This window comes from Bos javanicus, chromosome 19 (genome assembly GCF_032452875.1).
Source record: "Bos javanicus breed banteng chromosome 19, ARS-OSU_banteng_1.0, whole genome shotgun sequence".
Taxonomy (NCBI): domain Eukaryota; kingdom Metazoa; phylum Chordata; class Mammalia; order Artiodactyla; family Bovidae; genus Bos; species Bos javanicus.
The window spans coordinates 47,473,579-47,493,968 of record NC_083886.1 but is presented as its reverse complement, the minus strand read 5'-3'; the positions used below and the strand labels follow the sequence as shown (position 1 = coordinate 47,493,968).

General features: G+C 38.1%; 1 protein-coding gene across 5 annotated transcripts in view; it reads left to right on the top strand.

The window, feature by feature from the left end:
* KANSL1 (KAT8 regulatory NSL complex subunit 1) overlaps nucleotides 1-20,390 on the top strand; it is a 174,057-nt gene that overhangs the window by 109,567 nt on the left and 44,100 nt on the right. For 4 of the 5 annotated variants that reach the window (XM_061392208.1, XM_061392203.1, XM_061392204.1 and 1 more), the window contains 2 exons: nucleotides 7,834-7,975; nucleotides 19,379-19,483. In XM_061392208.1, the coding sequence (XP_061248192.1) occupies nucleotides 7,834-7,975; nucleotides 19,379-19,483 (247 nt within the window). The remainder of the gene's footprint in view (nucleotides 1-7,833; nucleotides 7,976-19,378; nucleotides 19,484-20,390) is intronic. The other variant, XM_061392207.1, reaches the window with a different exon arrangement.

Genomic DNA, 20,390 nt, shown 5'->3' with positions numbered 1-20,390 from the left:
GGAGGGCGGGGAGGGGAGGAAAACTTAAAATTTGAGGTGTTTTAACCAAACACAGTGTGTGGATCTTACTTGACTTTGATTTGGGCTGACCAGTTGAGATGATCCAGGAAATTTGAATAACTAGTAGATATTTGACATTAAGGAATTTTTTTTTAATATAAAAGTATATATGTAAAGTGAATTTACCTTTTGGAGACACAGATAAAATCATATGCCAGATGTAATGATCTGATCATGAGAATTGGCTTCAAAATCAGTCTGTAAGGAAGAGGGATAGATGTTTTGGATGTGGTAAGATTGGCCAAGAGTTGATAGTTTAAGCTAGTTGATGGTTATATGGGAGTTCATTATCCCTTAGCTAGTATTAAAATGTTTTTCATTTAAAATAAGAGTTCCAAGATAAAGAACATGGACCAAGGTCAGGATTGCCTATACTGTTTCATAATATTAACATGGATTAGAGTCCTATGGGATTTGACCCTACCTGCCTAGATCCAGTGTCAACTCCAGTGCAGTTTTCTCCTTCACTGTCAAGAGCTCCAGCTCCATTACCTGTATACAAGTTGTTTCTTCTTCCTAAGACATACCACAACCCTCATTCACAATCTTCTGTATCTCTCCATAACCTCTACCCGTTACCTCAGCCAGTTTGCTTGTTCAAGTCCTAACTACTGTTTGGCGCTCAGGTTGTTTATACCACAGAGAAATTTTCTAGATCCCCCAGTCTAAATCTGATGTCACAGTTATTATCTCTTATCTCACGTTTTGCATGATTAATTATTAACATTTGTCTTCCCCATTAAACTCTTTGAGTCAGCATTTTTGTTTGTTATTGTGTCCCCAGCACCTAGTATAATCCCTGGTAAATAAAATAATAGGTCTTAAGTATTTGTTAAATGGAGGGGAGAAGGGAGAAAGAGTTCCTATGGATTGAAAGCTTGGCCGAAATAATATGCCAAAGTACACAAATCTTATTTCGGTTTCGGGGGTAATCTAACTTCAGCGGTGAGACAGAAGGGTCAAGTGTTCAACCCCGAATCTTACCAGGATGAGTTGGCTCTGGAACGTTTACTTCCTATTGCTGCAGAACAGCTCTAGAAAGCTGATATAACCTAGAGTGACAGCCACAGTGTCTTAACCCATTCTCATCTATGAGTTTTGTAGCTAAAATGTGGGATATTTGACGCTAGACAGTTTGGTTCTCCTTCCCTACCCACCCCCCCCAACTTTATTTCCCTCATCTCTAAATTTGTGGCCACGGGGATAATGTCATTGAAGTTCTGACTGAATACAGTGTCAGTTTTAGTGAACTACTCTGGATTTTATATTTAGAGTAGAACTGCTTTAGGTGTCTTTGAAGCCCAACACTCAAGACACTCTGAGAATTCTGTTGCTGATTGAAAACACCCATTTCCTGATTATGTATGCCTCTTAAGAGATTTTATCTCTTGTCCTCTTTTGTACCTTTTATGATACGGAATTAAAATCCAAAGTTTATATTTATTTAATAATTGTTCTTTTCTAATATACATATTGTACTTTACAGTTAAGATTGTATCATTTTGTGAATACCACATCCTGTGAGGCTGACGTTGCTATTATTTCTAGAGGTCAATTTACACATGTCTAGGATCATACAAAGTAAATAAAAATGAGGACTTGGCTTAAACCTATCTTCCTGCTCTTCTTCTGTTCTTTTCACATTGCTCCTGAGCTTGGTAGTTAATACTTGTATACACATTTTTATATGCTACTCTTAGTAATGTTAAGATTTTCTGTTCTTTCCTGTATTGACCCTAAGCCTTACCCTGGATACTGTGAATCTAGCAGCTGTGTGCTCTGACGTTCGATGATGATCTCAATTTCACGTAGTCTGTTCTATTGGTTTTATAAGTCATCTAAAGAACCTACAGTGTTTCAGAAATTTGGCACTTCTGGAAGTAACACGTAACTGTTGAATAGTTTTTGGTAGAACATGGTACTGTGTAACTTGCTGTGGATAATCATTTTACTTTGATTTTGTTACATTTCCAGGTCAGGGAAAAGTATAATCCACCAGCACTGTTCTACTGGACTTAAAGATTTCCCATCCTGGACTAGAACTAGGTGACTTAGCTAAGTCAGGTGTTTGACATGGTTCAATGCCTAACTTTAGTATTACCTTTAGATAAATCAGCTTTTACTGCAGTTTACCTTTGAGAAAAAAGGAAGTGCAGTATCTGCCACTGCTGTCTGTGGCAGCACTGTAGGCAGTGAAGATGGGGTTTATCAGTTGCAAAGAGTTGTGTTAGTAATCTCTTTTACAGCTGGCAGTCTTTTCTCTGTGTGAGTAGAAATTGCTTTCCGTGTTGCTTTTCTTAGTGGTAGAACTAAGGTACGTTATTCTTAAGGTGTAGTAAAAAAAAAGGTTTTATCATTAACACCTTTGAAGATTCAGTGGATAAACTTAGTTCTTAAATTTCTTGTCTAGTCGCTCAGTCATGTCCGACTCTTTGTAATCCTATGAATCTTCTTACATCAGAGTCCCCATATTGATCTGTTTGTCCTCTACTAATAAAATATTACATTAACATTATTATTCAAGAGGATTTTAGAGAATTAAAAACAAAAATTAATCCCTTTCTTGTTTTCTCTGTTGACCAACATGTAACTTGAACTCTAAATTTTCTAGTACTTTCCACTATTTAGCTTTCAAGTGTTTACAAATACCAGAGCTTTCTTAGAGGAAATGATTTTTTTGTTCAAGTAAATATTGTTAGATCCCATAGAGCATCTTAAGTTCTCAATATGTGGTAATACTCTAACCCTGTTTTAAAAAAAAACAACAACAAACAACTATTAAAGCCATATAGGTTCACATAGCTAAAAAATAAATCTAAATAAATACTGGTAACATAGCTGGCAATGTTGCAGTTTACTAGTCATGTAATATTACAGAAGCAGTTACTGGTATTGTATCTTTCCATGTTTAGGGACCCCCAAAAAGCAATTCATTGTGTAAAAGTGTAATGGATCTTTCCCACATATGTAGGCAAAGGAAATTTACCAGTAAAATGTTTAATAAAAGCAAGGAACAAAATATTAGTTAAAATGACTTCCCACTCAGGTGGTAGTCCAGTACATGTAGACAAAGTATTTTGGTACAAAGTAAGATAAAAGTTCACAGAAAACAACACCTTAGAAGGCATCCTCGAGTCCTGCACAAAAACAGGGCAATTCCTTTACTGTTAGCACAGAGTAAGCAATAGGAAAGAGTTAAAAGACTTCTCAGTGTTGGAATCCACATTTTTTCCTTCTTTACTGATAATGACAACAGTAGAAACCAGTTCATCATTATATTTACATAAGTATCACTCTGCAGTCTTAGTGACATGTTATTTTTAAAGCATGACCCTGCTTTTAAATCACTGTCTCTGATTTTGAGCTGTAAATTATTAAGAGTAATAATTTACATTTTGAATATTAGGGACGAAATCTACCTCTGCCTCTGATAAACTGAATTTCTGTAGCATGTTGTTTTTGGTAAGGAACAAAATACATAAACTCTGTGCTTGAAGCTGTTATTCTTACACTGTTTTGTGTTCAGATTTGCCATTGGAGTGTCGTAACATCTTCACAGCTCACCTCAGGCTTGCTAACTTTACATCTCCCACCTTTGTTAACAATTCGTATTTCTGGCCATGTTGCTGGTATTTTTAACACAAGATACTTTTTGGACACTTAAGGTGGGGTTTTCCATTGTTCATTAATTACAACATGACAACTTCCTACTGAAAATTTTATCTGGTTAGAAACTGTCATATGACAAATGTATTTGTAGAATTTAAACATGTTCATAATTGGGGGTTGTGGTCCTCCCTTAACACTGCCTGTCTTTAATTAGCTTATTAGGCTTCCCCCCCAAAAAAAATATCGGGAATTAGGTTTTGCACTAGTATTTAGAATAATATTTATCAGGCTGTTCATTTTGACAATAAAAAAATTGAAAGGGGCTGTTCCTTAATATTTGGGGAAGAAAGTGTTTATCCGCCAGAGTTCTTAGGAACTGATATGTTTTAAGGAATTTTCTTTTCCTTTTGTATTTTTAAGTTTTCACATAGTTAAAGTGTTTTCATTTCCTCCTTTTTCCTTGACCTCAAACTAGAAAGAAAAGGAAAAAAAAAAAACTCTTTTGTTTAAGATGTGTCAAAATTCAGAAATAATAAATTTCCTCTTTCCTGCCAATTCAGAGTGCTTGCTGTTGGAACACTTTGGTGAGAAGGCTTCTGAGCTGAGTTCAGGATCCCTGGGCTAGACTGCCAGGATTATTTGTCCACCAAGGGTGACTAAGGAAGAAGTGCTGTAAATTAGCCAAGAAATCATCTTTCCCCACTTTGGTTTTCAACGTTAGAGTATTACTTGGGCTAGCCATTGTCAGTTGTTAAAACACTTTTGTCTGAGAATGAACCTGTCATTAAGTGGATGTTTTGTTAATTTTACTAATCACTTTTTGCCTTCGAAATGCTGCCTTTTATGGTATTTGACTCCCCTTCTACTTTGTTTCGGAGAAGGCAATGGCACCCCACTCCAGTACTCTCGCCTGGAAAAGCCCATGGACGGAGGAGCCTGGTGGGCTGCAGTCCATGGGGTTGCTAGGAGTCGGACATGACTGAGCAAATTCACTTTCACTTTTCACTTTCATGCATTGGAGAAGGAAATGATAACCCACTCCAGTGTTCTTGCCTGGAGAATCCCAGGGATGAGGGGGAGCCTAGTCGGCTTCCGTCTATGGGGCCGCACAGAGTCGGACACGACTGACGCGACTTAGCAGCTACTTTGTTTTCTTGAAGACTTGGGATTTGTAAAGAACTAGATAAAAACTGGTTTCTTACACATAAGAGTGACAGAAAGTAATAAGATTTGAGGAGATTTTATATAAGAATAGTATTATGTGGTTCATGTTAGGAGTGGTAGCTGAGGCGGTTACCTGGAGTATCCCCGTGGTGGTGGATGGTGGGGATTGGTACTGTGGCAGCTTCAGGAATGAACCTGTGAAACCAAGAGATTTTATAAGATAGGAAGGTTATGAACCTTGAAGAGTAGTGAAAGCTGGAAATAGGACATGAGGATTGACTAGTTTTACCTGTTTTAGTGAAGGGGGAACATTTTTATAGTGCAAGAATGATCCGGAGGTTGCACTCGATGTCTTGAGGTTCTTTTTCTGAATTTGGGCTGGAACTAGACCTGCAGCCAACATTGAACCAGATAATTGTACTAAAGAAGAAAGAATCTCTATATTTTGTACTTATTCCATCAAGATTAGGGAACTGTAAAATGCCTGTTTCACTCTACCAGTGGACTGTGTTAAACTTCAGTTACAGTCACTTAAAATGTTTTGGTAATGAGTATGGAGGTGGGGCTAAGGGCAGTATGACTACTACTTTCTTGAAATAGAATTTTGTGGAAGATCATAAAATATTTTGGTTACAGAGTATACCAGATGCCAGGTACTTCCTCTCATATTAAAGTTGCTGTTTTCTATCAGACTTTTAGTTTTTAAAGAGAAGTTGAACCTTATGTAACAGATACAGCTAAAATCTAACTTATCTTTTCCCCTTCCCAAGGCTAAGGAGGACCCTGATCCTGAATTTGTTGTTTATCAGCACTGTACATGTTTTTATGCATTTACTACTTATGTATTGGTAACAAGTCTTATAATTGTGTCTTATTCTTCGTCTTTTTTCTTGGTTGGGGGGTGGGGTTGGGCTGTGCCAGTCTTAATTGGGGCACTCAGGATCTTCAGTCTTCTTTGCGGTATGAGGGATCTTTTAGTTGCTTTCTGATGTTTGTTTGCTTCGTTTTTGTTTGTTTTGTTTAGTTTTTATATAGTTTTTCCATTCCACATTGTTGAGATTTAGTTATGTTGATACATATAGTTATAATTAAATTGATAAACAATATTCCATTAAATTCCTTAACTAGTTGTATGTATCTAAAAAAGTACTTATTTTGTTTATTATTAGTTTTTATATTTTTCCATTTAGCATTGTCTTCTGAGATACAGTCAGGTTGATACAGATAGCTCTAGTTAATTAGTTTCTGTTATTATAGAAAAATCCCTTAAAGGAGTAAATTAGTTTGTTTCCATATGCAAATTAAATTATAACTAATTTTTAGTTGTTACAAACTATTGCAGTGAACCTATTTCTTTATGCACATGTGCAGGTTATATTGTCTGTCAGAAGTAGAATTTCACAGTGGTTGAGTATACACATTTTCCACCTAGCCAAATATTTCCAGATTACTCTTTAAAAATGGTGATGCTAGTTTTTATTGTTGTTGGCCGTATGTGAATTACTGTTTTCCACATCTACCAACACTTGGGTTTTCCAATCTGGGTTTGAAATGACGTCTTAATATTTCTAATACTTTAACCAAAATCTAATAAGACATGGCATATTTTTATGTATTTATTGGCCATTGGGATTTCTCTTATGTGAATTTTTAATATATTCATCTTCTGTTAGATTGTCTTCTTAAACCTCTTTGTTGGAGTTCTGTTATATATTCTGTCATTTTATTTTTAGTTTTGTATGTTGCAGATATCTTCTGCCAACCAGTTGCTTGCCTTTAACTTTATTAAATATTTTGCAGTTTGTTGAAAGTTAGCTCAGTTTTTTAAAAGAGGTTTAAGAAATTCTTCCCTGCCCTGAAGCTTCAAAGATAATCTTGTTAAGTTCAGCTTTTTGGATTTAGGAATTCCAAAACTAGGGAATTATATCATAAAGAAAGGAAGTAATTTTACTTTTTTCATGTAAAGAACTGGCATCTCAATGCCATTTATTGAATAATTCAGTCTTTCTCACTGCTCTGACTGCCCATCTCTTACATGTATCCAGTTCTAAGTTTAGGAGTTCTGTATTCTGTCCCACTGTCTTTTTGTCTTTCTAGACTGCCTTAATCATCATAGCTTATCTTACGTCTGCAGTGTGAATGTTCATCATACTTGCTTTAGAATTTCTCTAGTGCTGGTCTTTTTTTTTTTCTTTTTCTTCCTAATGTGAATTTTTGAATGAATGTTTGTAAGCTTCCATTAAAAACCCCAGGAGAGGGGGGTAACTCCTTGGTAATCCAGTGATTAGGACTTTGCACTCTCCCTGCCAAGGGCCCAAAGTCAACCCCTGGTTGCAGAACTAAAATCCCACAAGCCATGGGGCCAAAGAAAGAAACAAAAAAACAAAAAGCCCTATGGGGAATTTGATTGGAGCTTATTTGACTCTGTAAATAGATATGAAAATTGTTATCTTAATCTCTCACCATTTAAGTAGGTCTCTTGGTTTTATTACATTTTATGCAAAGATATTTAGTATATGAAGTTAGCAATTGTTAGTGTTGTAAATAGTGCTTTTTTAAAAAGTGAATATTTTCTACTTGTTGACTTTAGGAAACACTGTTAATTTGAGTATGTTGATCTTTACTCCGCAACTTTGCTGAAGCCTTAGTTAGTTTTATAATTGGTGGTGTCTTGGATTTTCTGTGTAGATCTGTAATCTTTATATGTCTTGAAGTAGAAAATATTTCTGTCTCTTGAGAAATTCTAAAAATTCACAAAAATTGTTTGCCGCCAGATCAGGATACTTAGAAGGCAGTTTCAGCTAGTTAGTTTGGGATGTATTTATATGCGAACAGTTTTATTATCCACGTGGCCTGTGACATATATACACATAGTCTTGAGTTTTTCTTGACACTCAGGTTGGTTTGTATAAGGGTATTTAGACGTTAAAACCTTCCCACTCCCATTTAGCATAAATGTTACTGCTACTCTTGAATTTCACTCAGTTTATTTCCTTTTAGGAGGCGCAGGTCAGAATGGAGATGGGCTGCAGACCGAGCAGCTATTGTCAGCCGCTGGAACTGGCTTCAGGCTCATGTTTCTGACTTGGAATATCGAATTCGGCAGCAAACAGATATTTACAAACAGATACGTGCTAATAAGGTAAGGGATAAGTGTCTGGTCTTTTTCAGCCCAGCTAAAAACTATCATTATCCCCTGTTCCCCATCCTTCAATAACTCTTAACTATGTCAAAGAGAATGATTTAATATGATCTGATATAGCTGTTTAATTTGTTTAAGAGCCTGGTGTTACTTAGCATAATGCAGACAACACTGTTAGAATATAATGTTAGATTAGAATGTGGGTTTAGAACAAAACAGTTTGTATATCTGGGCTAACAGGGAACAAAGGAAGGTGGGTACGATTTAAGGTAAGCCATTGACCATACCTGCATAATTGTTACATATATGAAAAAGTGGTGATGACTGAGGGTTTTCGTCTTTTTTTTCTTTTTTTAAACTAAAATGTGTTTCTGTTTTGCTGCTTAGCTTCCTTTGCTTTCTTGAGGAAAAATGGATTTTTTTCTGAAAGATAATTCAGGCAAGATTAGACTCTGGTGATTTCATTTTTTCCTTGTCCTATTTGTGGTGGATTGACTCCTACCATACCGCTTTTGTCTTTAACAGTGATGTTTGTATAATTTTTCTCCTGAAAAATCAAGTTATAAAAATGTCCTCTGCTTATTTGGGGTTTGACTTGGGGATCGATGTACATGGAAAAGAAATCCATTCAGCAAATAGTTGAGTGCCTCCTGTGTACCAGCACCGTTCTCCTTGTGGCAACTCAGGGACAAATAAATATCTTCCTTTCGTGGTGCTGAATTTCTTGCAAGGTACTTTTGGTATTAGCTTGATGCAGTGAACTCCTGGACTGAACATGTGGGTCTAGATGAAGCATCTTCTGCTCCTAAAAATAAGTGTCATGACACTTTTTTGTCCCGCCTTAGTGCTGGTCAAAGCCTTAAGAAAACTGCTATATACTGCAATTGTGAACTGCATGCATCAAATTAATTAGTAGGCCAAAAGTTAAAGGGTGACTAACTGCCAAGATGAACAGAAGAGTGAGGGTTTGAAGTAAAAGTTCTGCAGCCTCCCTAATATATTATATAAGTTTTTATTCCAAACATTATACTGGAGTGTTCTTTGAGCTTCTTCCCCAGATAGAGTTACATGTAATTCTCCAAAAGTTCATTGGAACATAATATAATTGAGGGCAAAGTCCAGAGGATTTAACCTTTTTTAAAATAATAATAATAATAATAAAAATGGGTTCCCCTAGGATAGGGAACATATTAAATCCTGACTAACTTTAAAAATTAGAGCAAATGAGGAATTAAGCCTAAAAATATTCACAGAGGATGGTAAAATTATGCTTTCCTTAGCTCTTTTTCACTAAGAAAATGAAGTGAGATTTGCAGAATATCAGCTGGAATGGTGATTAAAGAAAAATGTCTAGGAGATGGCTGAATATGCCTATTCTGAAGAGAAAAACATTCTTGCTCAGTTAGGGACACCTCATCAGTGTCTGTGTCAAGACTTTTGTAGCCAATAATTAAGTGAGAATTTTCATATTTGAGAACTGGAGTCTCTTAGTAATAACTGAGATTATTAGAATAGTAGTCAGTCATATTTGTTGCTGTATCTATTATATTTGTATACAACTATATGTATTGTGTGTTTATATATGGTCCTCATTATAAAACTACTAGTAAACTCAAAGATGCTGTGGACTCTAAGTGGCACCATCATGTCACAGTTCAGTTGCTCAGTCGTGTGTGACTCTTTGCAGCCCCATGAACTGCAGCACGCCGGGCTTCCCTGTCCATCAGGGTAGGGAAGGCTCCATCACCAACTCCTGGCGCCTACTCAAACTCACGTCCATCGGGTCAGTGATGCCATCTAACCATCTCATCCTCTGTCATCCCCTTCTCCTCCTGCCCTCAATCTTTCCCAGCTTCAGGGTCTTTTCAAATGAGTCAGTTCGTCACATCAGGTGGCCAAAGTATTGGAGTTTCAGCTTCAGTCCTTGCAATGAATATTCAGGACTGATTCCCTTTAGGATGGACTGGTTGGATCTCCTTGCAGTCCAAAGGACTCTCAAGAGTCTTCTCAAACTGTCTCACCACAGTTCAAAAGCATCAATTCTTCAGTGCTCAGCTTTCTTTATAGTCCAACTCTCACACCAGTACATGACTACTGGAAAAAACGTAACCTTGACTAGACGGACCTTTGTTGCCATAGTAAGTATCTTTACCCGAGTCACAGCACGGATACTTCTGTTTTTGATGCATATTTCAGAGAAGTACTTTGGCAGTGTGCCTCAGTTTACAATCTCACTACCTGTGTGGGAAGATTCTCACTTTTGGTTCCTGCTTTATTCTTTAGCTCATAACTCAGTAGTAATGACAGCAGTTTTGTGAAATTATCAAAAGTCTTCTTCTTGTTGTTCAGTTGCTAAGTGTCCAACTCTTTGCATTCCCATGGACTGCAGCATGCTTGGCTTCCCTGGCCTTCACTATCTCCCAGAGCTCAAATGTGTGTCCATTGAGTCAGTGATGCTATCCAGCCATCTCATCATCTGTTGCCCCCTTCTCCCTTTGCCCTCAAACTATATCAAAAGTCTTAGCTATCTCTGAATATCTGGAAAGTGATGGATTTGAAGTTTTATGTATATATTGATTATCCATGGGTTTTTTAATCATTCAGGGCATAATGTTACTACACCAGACCTGGACTTGGTATACCATTTTTGATTCTAGTTCTGACTTAGCTGTCCTAATGTTGGGAAGAAAACACACATTAGCCTTAGTTTCATGGTTTATAACAAGACATTCTAGATTATAGTACTTTTTTTTTTGGGGGGGGGGGGTCTACAGTATAAATACAAGTCTTAAAAATTCTGACAGGAAGAATAAAAGTAGAACAATAATCGAAATAATATATCAGGAAAAATTACAGCTTTATTAAATATTTATATGATGTCTTTTGGAAACAAATGTATTCGTTTCCTGGGGCTGCCGTACAAGGTTGCACAAATTGGATGGTAAACTTAAAACAACAGACATTTATTTTCTCAGAGCTCTGGAGGCTAGAATTAAATCAAGATGTAGGCAGGACTCTGCTCCTTTTGAAGATCTGAGAGAAAAAATTTCCTTGGCTTTTCATAAGCTTCTGGTGGTTGCTGGCAGTCTTTGGTGTTCCTCTTGTTTATAGCTGCATCACTCCAATTTCTTCCTCCGTCTTCTCTCTTAGTGTGTCTGTGTCTCCAAATTTCCCTCTTACAAGGAAACCAATCAAGTTGGGATTTAGGGCCCATACTAAATGGTTCTTTGTTCCTCTGTCTTCATTTTAGCTTGATGATGTTTGCAAAGACCCTGTTTCCAAATCAGGTCACATTCATAGGTTCTAGGTGACAGATTTTGGGGGGCAAGCACTAGAATTTTCCCCAAAGATAATTAACTTGTGTCTGATCTTCATGTATCACTATAGTGACAGAAGGCTTTGAACATTTACTATGTGCTGAACATTGTACTAAACATTTTGCTGTTATTCACAAATTTAAAGATAAAGGGTCAAAGAGATCAAGTTCATGGTCATACAGCTAAATGAGTGCCGAGCTGAGATTTGAGATTCTGACTGTCGTTCAAATTAGCACTTGCCTTAAATGCTTGACTGTTTTATAAGTTACTTAAATGGGAGATTTTTTAAAACTCCTGTGTTCTAGTAAAGAGATTGGTGTTTTCCTTTCCCATTCTCCAAAGTTAGCCAGAGTTCTACAGGCATTTTCATGAAATCTAGGTTTGGTGGTCAGCTGTACAGTTATAGTTTGTCTTTGGATGGGGAACTGGTGGGTAAGATTTTCTTTTTTGGATTTACTCTTTAGCATGTTAATTTCCTTAAAGTAACCTATTCCAGAAAAGAAAGTATTTGAGACTACTGGATAAGTATCAATTTTCTCTTACAGGCTGGTAATTATTAGTCTGTTTAAGAATAGTGATTCCTGCTGCTCTTTGGAGAGTGGGTACAGTTACTAGGAGCTCTTCTTCATACTATTACGTCTTAACTTGCACATTCAATCAGCTTTTATTTTTAAAAAAGATACTCCCATGTATTAGAATGAGAAAGGAAAATAGCATCTGTACCATGAGTGCATACTATATACAAGTACATTCATGTGTGTTACTTAACGCAGAAAGCAACAGCTTACAGGCTTGTTAGAAACAGAGCTAAATTTGAACTCAGGGCTCTAAATTTATCTGACCCCAAAGCATTTCCTGTCTAATGCATTCTGCTGTGGAATCCTTTTCATCATGTCTCTTAGGCATATTTATTGAAGAAGGTCAACACACAAGGGACCAAGAAGATTCTGTTGGTAAGGGAGACTTCTTTCTCTTAACACACAATCTTCAACATTCATATCTAGTACAAAATATCTTTTTTTAACCTTTGTTTTGACTGATCTGTCAGATTCCACAGCCTTGCTAAGGATGAAAGTGTTAATTGGGAATGAGAGGTGGAAGAACTATGAAACTTATGATAGATAAGGTGCTGAATGGGAATAACCTGAAATACTTGTCTTCAGAATTGATGTAAAATAGTTGCAGTCCATCTTAATGGAGTTCTAAGGCCTGTGGCTGGCCATGTCTTGCCTACATAGCCCAGGATGACCTTTACGTAGCCCAAGACAATCTTGTGGAGCTGGTCTACAGTGTACCCACTGATCTATCTAAGATGGGCAGGAAAATAAGTATGTGAAATTGCATCTTAATTTTGTTTTACAGATGAAGAGGTGTTTTGGTTTTGTAGGGGTTTTTTCTATACAAATTAGTTTTTTCTTTTCTTTCCTTTTAGCTTGCTTGCTTTTGCCCTGTTTTGTAATCAGGCTTAGCACAGTTTCTGCTACCATTTCTTTCTTTTTCAATTTTACTTCTTCCCAGCGCCCCCCACCCCCGCCGCCCCGCTATTTTTAAATGTAGGATGTAGGATAGACTTGTATTTCCACAGAGAAATAAGTTGCAAGGATCTGTTAGGACTGCATACTACCATGAGCCTTCCCAATTTCTTTTGTCCTGTGTAGGAGTTCTGTAGGTCTGAACGATCCAGGCATGGTCCTGATTCTGACTTAGGGAGTGGTAGTAAAGGGTGGGGAGACTCTCCTGGACTTTTCACCTTGGCCTTAGAGTGCAGTGGTCTTGAGGTTATTGCCACTCATGGCTGATGCCACAGCCATGTAATGTTTACCCAGTGTAAACCCTGAATGCTAGGGAATCCCAGCTTCAGGTTGCCATGAGAGGTGTGGAGTGGAACCTTATGGATTTTTCTTCGCTCACAGCGACCTTTCCTTTCATGACTATTAACTGTATTAAGTCTATTTTAGGAAAACTTAAATAATCATGTAGACCTTGTTTCGGTCCGTCTCTCTCTTGGACTCGACCACTTTTCAGCTCTCACGTCACCTTCTATAAACTTCTGTTAGGGCACTGTCATTGTAATACTTTGCCTACCTGTCTGTCTGAGGTAGATGAAGGTAAACTCCATATGAATGGGATGTATTTTATTTATTTTCTTATTTTAGGGTTTCACACCACCCAACACATTGTAGACATTCAATAAATGTCTGAATGAAATTTATTTCATTATTTATCTCATTTATTCACTTATTTCACTGAGTGAAAAGATTTTAGCTATTTGTATACTTTTTATTTACCCATCTTCCTTTTAGTTGCTTTTATCCTTTTTGGTTTGAGGTACAGTGTAAAGATGTAATGGTTGGTTTTGTATGCTATAATGAACATATCATAGGTTTGGTGGTCAGACAAAGAATGCATATATGAATGGTGTCTACATCAGCATAGCACTTGAGTACATATTTACAGAAGTAGATTTGATTAAAACTAACGTGCATTGAAAAGACTTCTCAACAGATAGGAGCTCTGTTGTTGTGGCAGAGGCTGGAAACCTTGAATGAGTCTCTGACTCCCTTCCATCCCATCCCAGGAATCATACTTGCCTAACTGATTGATTCTGTCTTCAAATATATATATCCTAAATCCAATCACTTTGGTCTAAGCAGTTGTTCTTTCTGCTTCTCTGTTTGCTCTCCACTCATCTTTGTGTCAACAGAGTAGCAAATTGATCCTTTTAAACTGTAAGTCAGATCATTTCCCACTTCTGCTTGAAACTCCAGTGATTTACCATCTGAATATAAAAGCTGAAATACTCTGAAGGCCCTGTACCACCCCACCCCCACACTCAAACTCCACTCTTTGATTTTACTTCAGGCATACAAAATTCCTTACAGTCCTAAAACTTACAAAGCTGACTCCAGCCTTGAAACTGTTGCATTTGCTCTTCCTCCAGATATTCCCAAAGTTTGTTCCTTCTCTTTCAAATAATCGCTTTTTCAGGGCATTTTACCCAGACTGCCTAATACGAAAGAGAACCTATTGCCACTTTTTAATTCTCTCACTATTCTTTAGTTTTTTAGCATTTTAACACTTTCTAATAGGCTATGTGAATCGGCTTCCCTGGTGGCTCATTGGTAAGGAATCTCTCTGCAAATGCAGGAGATGCATGTTTGATCCCTAGATCGGGAAGAATGCCATTTCCTTCTCAGGAAGGAAATGGCAACCTGCTCCAGTATTTTTGTCTGAGAAATCCCATGGGCAGGCTACATACAGTCCCTGGGGTCACAAGAGTCAGGACTTAGAGACTAAACACCACCAGTAGGCTATGTAAATTTTACTTACTCATATATTGTTGATTGTCTTTGTCCCACTATTAGAATTCTAAGCACTTTGAGAGATGAGTTTGGGCAGGGGTGGGCATGGGTAGAAGGATATGTCTTTTATCCTGTACCCCCAGCACCTAAAAAATGTTGGTGAATGGAGAAATGATGGCTTAATTTGAATGAATGAAAGCAAAAACAAAGAGTAACTGGTTCTAACTTTGTTGTTCAGTCACTCAGTCATGTCTGACTCTTTGGGACCTCATGCACTACAGCACGCCAGGCTTCCCTGTCCTTCACCATCTCTCAGAGCTTATTCAGACGCAGGTCCATTGAGTCAGTGATGCCATCCAACCATCTTATCCTCTTGTCATCCCCTTCTCTTCCTGTCTTCTTGCCCAACATCAGGGTCGTTTATAATGAGCTGACTCTTCGTATCAGGTGGCCAAAGTACTGAAACTTCATCATCAGTCCTTCCAATGAATATTCAGGACTGATTTTCCTTTAGGATTGGCTGGTTTGATCTCCTCACAGTCCAAGGACTCTCAAGAATCTTCTCCAACACCACAAATCAAAAGCATCACTTCCTTAGCACTCAGCCTTCTTTATGGTCCAGTTCTCACATCCGTACATGACTACTGGAAAAACCATAGCTTTGACTAGACAGACCTTTGTTGGCAAAATAATGTCTCTGCTGGATCTAACTAACCCAGCTTGTATCCCTAGTTCTACCTTGCCTTGGCCTATTGACATGACCTTCAACCTGCATCCTCCCTGGGTCTCTAGAATTTGATGGAGAATAAATGGTCTCTTCTAGGATTTTTAAAGCTTTCGCAGGAGGATGTCTTTGTAGTCTCTCAGATGCTTTTTGGAAATGATTGGGTAGTTTAAGGGAAAAGAATTTCCCTTTGAAAAATATTGTCTGTTTTATCTTGACTTAACCTTCTCACCTAAGAAAAATTTGTGGTGTAACTTTATATCTAATAGATTCATTTAGGCTCCTAGCTTTAATTAATAATTTAATATTTTCTCACTAAATGGAGTTTTTAACTTAAAACTAAAAAAAATTATTGTACATTTTCTTTCTTGATGTATAACTCTGCTAGGGAATATGGGAGATACAAAAATATTTGTATTTTATCTAAGTCTTCAAAGACCTTACCAATTAGTTAACATTTAAGCAGAAAATTGAGGCAACAATAAATGAAATACATAATTTGGCCTAAGGTTCTGCTCCGGAAATGAGATTTAAATATACAGGATGTAAAAATAAAATCATGAGGGACTTCCCTGTGGTCCAGTGGCTAAGACTCTGAGCTCCTAATGCAGGGGGCCTGGGTTTGATTCCTGGTCAGGGAACTAGACCCCACATGCTGCCATGAAGACTGAAGATCCTGTGTGCTGCAACCCAACGCAACCAAATAAATAAATATTTAAAAAAATAAATAAATAAATAAAATCATGAAGCTTTAAAAAGCCTGGCAGTGTGGATAAAGAAAATAAGGAAGGGGTTTGGTTAACTAGGGACATTTTCTTGGAAGGAGGTGAGACTTGGCTTTGACAGGCTCTTTGAAAGGATACATGGCATTTTGGATAGATAAATGTAAGAAAAAGGCAGAAATCGGCATGAACAAAGACATAAGAACAGGTAGTGAATGGGTATTACTACTTTGTTATAACCCCCACCTCTCAACACCAACAACTTCGTATACATTCAGACATTTTCTAGGAGATAATGTGATTAGTGTCCAACTGTGAAGGTAGCTGGAGATAGCTAAATAAGGCGGGGACAGATTATGGAGGACTTTGAATACCAAGATGAGTTTGGGCTAACTTTACATAGGAAATGGGGAGGTGGTTTGGGCTTTTAAGCAGCAAAGATGTTGAATGCTGTATTTGGAGAAGGGAATGTTGTGCAAAATAAAATATTGCTTTTTTTTTTTTTTTTAACAGTTTTTACTTTGAAATGGTAAAGTTTGTGAAGTCTATTTTATGCTTCTGATTAAAACAAGAAAATACTTTGCAGGAGAAGTTTTTAACCAGAGAAACCCCATTCTGAAGGCTAGGGCCAATATTTCTTGCTTTATTAATAATCTCTCCCTCTTTTGAGGAGTCTGTACCCCATATTCTATATGGGCTAGGTATAGTCTTATTCCAGAATAGGGAACTGTTGTTTCTTTTACTGGAGATGGGGGCTGGGGGTAGGGGCTGGGGGGGATGGAGATCTGTTTTCCTTTCAAGCTGAGGTAAAATTCCATTGTTGTTTATAAGCTAACCAACACCCCATCCCTCCAACTCTCGCCATTGCCTTTACATCTATTTCATAGGGACTTGTGCATTAGGAAGAACCCGAGGGACAGGATCATCTGGTTCCATTGGCTCTCAAGAGCCTATGTCATAATGACCTGAGGAGCTCCACTTGATATAGTCAGAATCTTTAGGCTCTAAAATCTATGTTTTAGGATGTTCTCTAGGAGATTCTGATGCTGAGTCAAAGGATTGAGTCTAGTATTTTTCAGTTCAGAGCTTGCACTAGGACCCCAGAGACTCTTAGTTGATTTGATGTTGGATCTGGGCAGCTGTAGTTTAGTAAGGTTTCCTCCAAGTGATTCTAATGCAAATTTCCCACTTAGAGCCTCTTAATCAGTCAGATCTCCTTGTTTTCTCAACTAGAGAACCAAAGACACAAAGCCTGGTCTCTTGCAGGCCAGTCTTTGTGTTAACAGTGCCATACCTGATGTTGCCTGCCTCTACGTGCGTTCATGGAAGATTCATTTGTGTTGTTTTGTTTGTTTTTCAAAGTAAGCTGTTTGGTTGGTACAAAAGTAATTGTGGGTTTCAAACCATGAATTTTAAATCATTATAACTAGGCTCAAACACATCTTTATTACTCAAAATAGGAACCATTACAATCAACACATTTTTGCCAACGAGAAATAAGTTTATTTCTGTAATGTACAAATCCTTGTTTGGGATTCAGTGAACTCTTTGGAAAGCATTTTCTGCCTCCTGCTGGTTGTGGAAGCGTTTTCCCTGCAAAAATTTTTGTTGAGATGCTTGAAGAAGTGGTACTTGGTTGGCAGGAGGTCACGTGGTGAATATGGCAGATGAGGCAAAACTTTGTAGCCCGTTTCGTTCAACTTCTGGAGCGTTGGTTGTGCAGTGCGCAGTTGGGCCCAGTCTGTTGACCAGTGCTAGCTAGCTTCAGGCAATGCAGTTTTCATTGCATCTTTTCGATTTGCTGAGCATACTTCTCAGATGTAATGGTTTCACCGGGATTCAGAAAATGTAGTGGATCAGTTGGGCAGCAGACCACTAAACAGTGACCGTGACCTTTTTTTGGTGCAAGTTTGGCTTTGGGAAGTGCTTTGGAGCTGCTGCTTGGTCTAGCCACTGAATTGGTCATCACCGGTTGTCATATAAAACCCACTTTTCGTCACACATCACAGTCCAATCAAGAAATGTTTTTTTGTTGCGTAGAATAAGAGAAGGTGACATTTCAAAAACGATTTTTTTTTTTTTTTTTTAATTTTCACTTAGCTCGTGAGGCACCCACTTACGAGACTTTCCAGTTTCCTTCAAATGCTGAACAACTGTAGAATGGTCGATGTTGAGTTCTTTGGCAACTTCTCATATAGTCCTAAGAGGATCAGGTTCGATGATCCTCTCAGTCGGTTGTTGTCACCTTCCGATGACTGACCACTATGCTCCTCATCTTCAAAGCTTTCCTTTGCAAAACTTCTTGAACCATCACTGCATTGTACTTTCATTAGTAGTTCCTGGGCCAAATCCGTTGCTGATGTTGCAAGTTGTCTTTGCTGCTTTACAACCCATTTTGAACTTGAATAAGAAAGTCCCTTGAATTTGCTTTTTACCTAAAATCATTTCTATAGCCTAAAATAAATATAAAATAAACAGCAAGTGATAAGTCATTAGCAAGAAAACATAAAGCGAGAAATGCACATTAAAATGATGTATAATGTAACCACATTCATTTTAAGAATGTTTTCCAGTATCAAATGGCAAAGTTCAACAATTCCAAAAACAGCAATTACTTTTACACCAACCAAATAACTTCTGCCTTTAAAACCAAGCTGGGCCCATCCCAGCTATGGAAAGGATTTATGGGATCATTTAAAATTTCTTTTTATATTTATTATTATCTGGGATGAATGTAAAATCTGAACTTGAAATTGTGGAGCAATAACCTAATCTAGAGTGATGCTTATGCTTGTAAGAAATGTGTGTTTGGAACAACTCTGTAAGTTTTTGGTTTCTCATATACTTACTGTAGAGACTGTTACACCTCTGTGTCACCCAGTGGGTGTGGTTGCTCAAATAGAGTTGGTTTAGCTCCTCATTGTAATACTTCTAGTTCTGTCATCCTTTAGCCACATTTGTGATCAAGTTAACTAGAAAAAACTGCATTGCTGCTGTTAATATGGTATAGTCTGGTTGATGATATAGGATAAGATACCATATTCTCAAAAAGACTCCAGATCTGGAAAGATGCTACAAGCCATGTCGGTTTGAACATTGATTTGGAAGAAAGGGGAAGCTTGGGTTTGAGTCTTAGGCCTTACTCATGGCTACTGCTAGGCTTTTGTTGAAGTCACTCTTGGGAGAGCAAAGCTGTGCTGGTGGTCTGTTTTGTTTCAAAACCACAGGATAAAGGAAGGGCCTCTGACAAATCAATCCTCTGCCCCTAACTCTTGATATTAACTCCAATTAAATTTGTAACTTACACCACTTAAGCTGTTTTTCTCTCTGCCCTGCAGGGGTTGATAGTTCTTGGAGAGGCGCCTCCCCCAGAGCACACAACAACAGACTTACTTCTTCCACTTAGTTCTGAGGTGAAGACAGATCATGGGAATGATAAATTGGTAAGTATAAAAGACAGAAAGGGGGAAATGAGTGAGAATTTGGGGTATAGCTTCAGCACAGTTTATTCTCTGTAATAAGGATCTTTACAGTGGCTGAAGGAGGGTGGCTGTATCGCCTTTTGTAACTTAAACTCTGAATTCCTGAAAGGGCAGCACAGTGTCCCTCATGCAGTTGTGTCAGGTCAGATCAGATCAGTCGCTCAGTCGTGTCCGAATCTTTGTGACCCCATGAATCCCAGCACGCCAGGCCTCCCTATCCATCACCAACTCCCAGAGTTCACCGAGACTCACGTCCATCGAGTCAGTAATGCTATCCAGCCATCTCATCCTCTGTCGTCCTCTTCTCCTCCTGCCCCCAATCCCTCCCAGCATCAGAGTCTTTTCCAGTGAGTCAACCCTTCGCATGAGGTGGCCAAAGTACTGGAGTTTCAGCTTTAGCATCATTCCTTCCAAAGAAATTCCAGGGCTGATCTCCTTCAGAATGGACTGGTTGGATCTCCTTGCAGTCCAAGGGACTCTCAAGAGTCTTCTCCAACACCACAGTTCAAAAGCATCAATTCTTTGGTGCTCAGCCTTCTTCACAGTCCAACTCTCACATCCATACATGACCACAGGAAAAACCATAGCCTTGACTAGCCGGACCTTTGTTGGCAAAGTAATGTCTCTGCTTTTGAATATGCTGTCTAGGTTGGTCATAACTTTCCTTCCAAGGAGTAAGCGTCTTTTAATTTCATGGCTGCAGTCACCATCTGTAGTGATTTTGGAGCCCAGAAAAATAAAGTCTGACACTGTTTCCACTGTTTCCCCATCTATTTCCCATGAAGTGATGGGACCAGATGCCATGATCTTCATTTTCTGAATGTTGAGCTTTAAGCCAACCTTTTCACTCTCCTCTTTCACTTTCATC